The sequence below is a fragment of the Humulus lupulus genome, chromosome 4, assembly GCF_963169125.1.
Source record: "Humulus lupulus chromosome 4, drHumLupu1.1, whole genome shotgun sequence".
Lineage (NCBI taxonomy): Eukaryota > Viridiplantae > Streptophyta > Magnoliopsida > Rosales > Cannabaceae > Humulus > Humulus lupulus.
Genome location: NC_084796.1, coordinates 18563143 through 18568422, shown reverse-complemented (window position 1 = coordinate 18568422; position 5280 = coordinate 18563143). Strand labels below are relative to the sequence as shown.

The following is a 5280-nucleotide window of genomic DNA, read 5'->3' as shown; positions in this document are numbered from 1 at the left end:
CAACTCAAAAAAACTGCAAAAAAACGCAACCCGAATAAACCGACCAAAATTTAAACTGCCCAATTGTTACATTGGGTGGGTTGAAAATAATTATCAACCCGCCCAATTAAGAACTTATTATTAATTTATTATTTTTAATACATTTAAATAAATATATTAAATTTATATATATACTTAATTAAATTTATATTTGTAATTGGACTTTGGTTTGTAATTGGATTTCAGACTATATTAATTTTCTTTTTCATTTTAATGATATATGTTTGTTACTTTGTTTAATACTTTTCATGTTGATGCAATTACTAATATATTGTCAATTAATATACAAGAAATTTTTTCAAATAAATATATAAATTAATTAAGTTTTGTTTTATTTTTTTACTATAAATTTAAAATATTGTTTTAAGCTTAAAAAGATAAACTTCACACTATTAGTACTAGTATTTAAAAGAAAAAAAAAACTACAAAAATGAAAAAAAAAAATACTACTTCGGTTTGGGCGGGTTGACCCGACCAACCCGCCCAAACTATTGGACGAGTTAAATTTCTTTTTTTCTTAATTGGACAAGTTACGGGTTCACTTTTGCTAGCCCGACTATGGCATTGGACGGGTAAAAATGCATTGTAACCCGACCAACCGGCCCAATGATCAGCCCTAGGATAAACATGTAATAATATCAAAGTTTGTGGCATTTTAGCATATAAATTAAAGTTGGGGGAGTATAGTGTTATTATGATTATAATTGATAACCATTATTGAAATAAACCCTAAATAAGAGGAGGAAGAGGGCGTAGCAGCTATGAAAGTATAAAACCTCTTAAACCCTAGCCATTTTCCGCTTCTTCCTTACTTCAGCCGATTGCAGGGTTTACACTCGAGAGTAGTAGCTCTGCATTTGGGATTTCCATGGCGCTTTATCTTTTGTACGAGCACGCCGCCGGTTATGCCCTGCTTCACCATCAGGGTCTTGACGAGATCGGACAGAGTATTGAGGCGGTTCGGAACTCGGTTTCAGACTTGAACCGTTTTGGAAAGGTGGTTGAGCTTACAGCTTTTCAGCCATTCGAATCGACCGTCGATGCCCTTAACCAGTCTAACTCTATATCTGAAGGTGAAAACTTTGAAACCCAAAATACCATATTTGTTGTACTTTCGGCTTAATATTTGGTACCCTAGTTTAATACCTTCGTACTTGGTGGCAAAAATCGTTTTTTTTTTGTTTACATTTAAGTGATTGACTAGAGATTCAAGGTTTTTCTCTTTGTGGGTTAATCCTCAATATAGTTTCAAGTGCATGTGGCTATACATTATTTTTTTCTTTCTTTTGCTCCACGCTGATTTGTGGGGTGTGGCTTTTTTATTATTGTGTTGTGGAAATTTTTGATAGGAAACATATCTAGATGTTTTTCTTTTACTTTCTTTGAATTTTTTTTAGATTTCTCCATTTAAACTAGTACTTATTTCTCTTATGTTTTATTTTAAATTTCAGCATGAGTTGGTTTGCGTTGTTCTGTTTTTTTTGTTTGTTTGTTTGTTTGTTTGTTTGTTTGTTTTTGTTTTTGTTTTTGGACTTAGCTTGAGTGTCTTTATGTTGGTTTGTGCTCATTGTTTACTGTGGTTGATTTTCAGGGCTTATGACTGATGAGTTAAGAAGCTTTTTGGAACTTAATCTTCCAAAGGTCAAGGAAGGTAAAAAGCCCAAGTTCAGCTTAGGATTATCTGAACCAAAGCTTGGTTCAAACATCTTTGAGTCTACTAAAATTCCTTGCCAAAGTAATGAATTTGTTCTTGAGCTGATCCGAGGTGTGCGGTTACATTTTGATAGGTTTATCAAGGACCTAAAGGTTTGTCTTTGTATGATAATTCATAATCGTAATTCTATTTTTTTTTATCAATGCAGTTTTGTTGTGTAATTTTGTTTTGATGATTTTATTCTTACAGAGTTCTTTTTGTTTCTTTCCTCTGGTTCTTTTTGCTTAGCCTGGGGACCTAGACAAGGCCCAGCTTGGTCTAGCACACAGTTACAGCAGGGCAAAAGTGAAGTTCAATGTTAACAGAGTCGACAATATGGTCATTCAAGCAATCTTCCTCTTGGATACTCTCGATAAAGATATCAATTCCTTCTCCATGAGGGTCAGGTATTATGGTGATATTTATGTAAAAGCATCTTATGAATTTCATACTTAAATTGTTGTAATGGGTGGTTTCTGTTTTATTGGAAGTTTTTCATTTGGTGAAAGCACACTGTTTCAAATCTATGAAGCAGATTAAGTAAAAATGGTTGTATTTATTGTTTTGGTTTGTTGTAGAGAATGGTATTCCTGGCATTTTCCGGAATTGGTGAAGATTGTCAATGACAACTATCTTTATGCCCGAGTCACCAAGTTTATTGAGGATAAATCAAAGCTGTGCGAAGACCAAGTCCCAGCATTAACTGATATAGTTGGAGATGAAGACAAGGCAAATGAGATTGTTAAAGCTGCTAAGGCATCCATGGGTAAACTTGTTTTTGTATTGCTTCAAGCATGTTTATTTATGCTTATACTGGTTTATTAATGCGACCAATTTAATATAACTGTAATCATTTTTTTATGCAGGGCAAGATTTGTCTCCAATTGACTTGATTAATGTCCACCAATTTGCACAGAGGGTGATGGACCTCTCTGACTATAGAAGAAACTTGTATGATTATCTAGTTACTAAAATGAACGACATTGCACCCAATCTGGCCTCCTTAATTGGGGAAGTTGTCGGAGCTCGTTTGATTTCCCATGCTGGTAGCCTTACAAATTTGGCCAAGTGCCCTTCTTCCACCCTTCAAATTCTTGGTGCAGAGAAGGCTCTCTTCAGGTGCTTACCAAATTTGCTATGTAATTATGTCAAAAGTCAAAATTGATATTTTATGAAGTTAATTTGCATTCCAAGCTTTCCCTAAAAGATCTATTCAAAGTTAGCTGCAGTAGCAGGGTTTGGTTTATTATGACGCAGAGAATGTAAAGTGACCATTCAATTTTCTCTCTCTATATGTGTATTAGCTTTAGCTTTCTTCTTTTCTTTTCAGGGCATTGAAAACCAAAGGAAACACACCCAAGTATGGACTTATATTCCATTCATCTTTCATTGGCCGAGCTTCTGCACGAAACAAGGGCCGAATGGCTCGTTATCTCGCAAACAAGTGTTCTATTGCCTCCCGTATTGACTGTTTTGCTGGTAAAACTTCTGTGAAACAGTATGTGGTGCTATATTGTCTATTGTTTTGCTGCCCAGATACTAATTTTTTTTTGGCATCCTCTTGCAATGCAGATACTAGTACAACTACTTTTGGAGAGAAATTGCGCGAACAAGTTGAGGAGCGTCTAGACTTTTATGACAAGGGGGTTGCACCAAGGAAAAACATTGATGTGATGAAAGCTGCTATTGAAAGTGATCAAAACAAAGGTATGAGCAGGAAATAGCTGAGAAAAGGATTTTTTTTTCTTACTTGGACAGAAAGCTTCTGTAGCATTACCTAATTGCATGATTTCCTTTCTTTTTAACTTATATTACTTTGCACTTTGCAGATGCAGCGATGGATACAGATGAAGTGCCTACTGCAAAGAAAAGCAAGAAGAAGAAATCCAAATCTGAGGACAGTGAGGCCATGGCCGTTGACGAACCAGCTACAAATGGGGCTGCTGATGATTCTAAATCTGAAAAGAAGAAAAAGAAGAAGGACAAGAGAAAGGTTGACGATGAGGAGGAGGAGCAAGTGAACGTAGGAGATCTTGAAGATGGAACAGCCAAAAAGAAGAAGAAGAAGAGTAAAAGTGTAGATGGAGAAGATTTGGTGGCTGCTAGTGACGCTAAGAAGAAGAAAAAGAAGAAGTCAAAGGGTGGAGATGAGTAATTTTTTCTATGCAATTAATGTTCAGATATGTATTTCAATCTGGGCTGGCTGCTACTTTCTAGTGATCTTAGATGGACTTTTTAGTAACTTAGAAGCTGCATTTTCCAGTAAGTATTATTAGTATATTTTTTTTGTTTTGGCTTCCGAAATCGGGCAAGATTACAAAAGGAACAACTATTATTTTGCCCAATCACTTTTGTTTTGTTTATGATATGATGAAAATCATTGTTTATTATATCAATTTTTGCTTAGAGGATATGACATATGACACAGTTACGTGATCTCTTGTGCTTGATTCTGAAGAATGTTAGCCATGCTTAGACCAACCGCAATGTTGAATATTTTCCATTACTTAACCCAAAGATGATTTTCTTTTTAATAAGAGACCAAAATTGATTATCCAATACATGGTAAATCAATGTGAGAAATTTAAATATTTAACACTGAAAACTCCATTTGGGCACAAAATATCGCAACTTACCTCTAAATTTCAATCATCAAGTGTTTTATTTTAGTATGATAGGAACTCCTTTGTCCATGGATGTTTGATGGTATTTCGAGGGAAGATTTTCCTAGTTTCAATGATTAAATAAAGCATATGCTCTTGACCTTTAATCGATTGTTAAGGAGCACTATTATGTTAATATATCTTTTCTTGTAGTTTCTCTAGTTCATGTTTTAAGACATTATTTCTCGAGTTACTCTTGTATAAGAATTATCTTTAAGATTTTCTCTAGCTACTCTTGTATATTCCCACACAAAAAAAGGATTACACGGTGAAGATCCCTTTTCCAGACCCTCAATAATCCTTGACACAATCCACAATAATCCTTAAGACAATCCATAGGGACCTGAGGTGGATCCTCTCATATTAAATCATGGATTATTATCCATAAAAAATGGATTAAATATAATTCTAGATTGTATTTTCAATATTCAATGAATTTCTTCATTCCTCCAATACTATAATTATCTTTTTCATAATTTTTTTATATTGGTATCCCAAGATTAAGCATTTTTAAACAAAATATTTTTATTATATAATTTATTATTTAGATTTTTTTTATATTGGAACTTGAGACCTGGATTATTATTTAGAAGTGTAAGCTATATCTATAACCCGTATTTATTATTATTTAAAGGGTTTATACTTTTTTAGACATCGAGTTTTGTCTCATTACCTGTTTGGACCCTGTGTTTTAACAAATTATTTTTTGGACCCTGTGTTTTGTAAAATAGTTCAAATATGCCCCTAAACTTGATTTTGATAAACAAAAAATTGAGTATAACAACACAGTTCTTAGGCAGAATGACTGTATTTTTGTTCTGAGTTGTTAGTTTGATGGATTATTTATGATTTTAGTTCAAAAAACTTTGATCAAAATCGGGTTTA

The 5280-nt window shown here is 33.7% G+C and overlaps 1 protein-coding gene across 1 annotated transcript; it reads left to right on the top strand.

Annotated features, from left to right (window-relative positions):
- The first annotated feature begins 807 nt into the window (after positions 1 to 807).
- Positions 808 to 4168, top strand: LOC133830106 (nucleolar protein 56-like). Its single transcript, XM_062260020.1, has 8 exons — positions 808 to 1112; positions 1631 to 1845; positions 1982 to 2139; positions 2311 to 2498; positions 2599 to 2851; positions 3063 to 3211; positions 3305 to 3439; positions 3562 to 4168. The coding sequence occupies exons 1-8, from the start codon at positions 908 to 910 to the stop codon at positions 3885 to 3887; spliced, it is 1629 nt and encodes a 542-aa protein (XP_062116004.1). The 5' UTR covers positions 808 to 907; the 3' UTR covers positions 3888 to 4168.
- The last annotated feature ends 1112 nt before the right edge of the window (positions 4169 to 5280 follow it).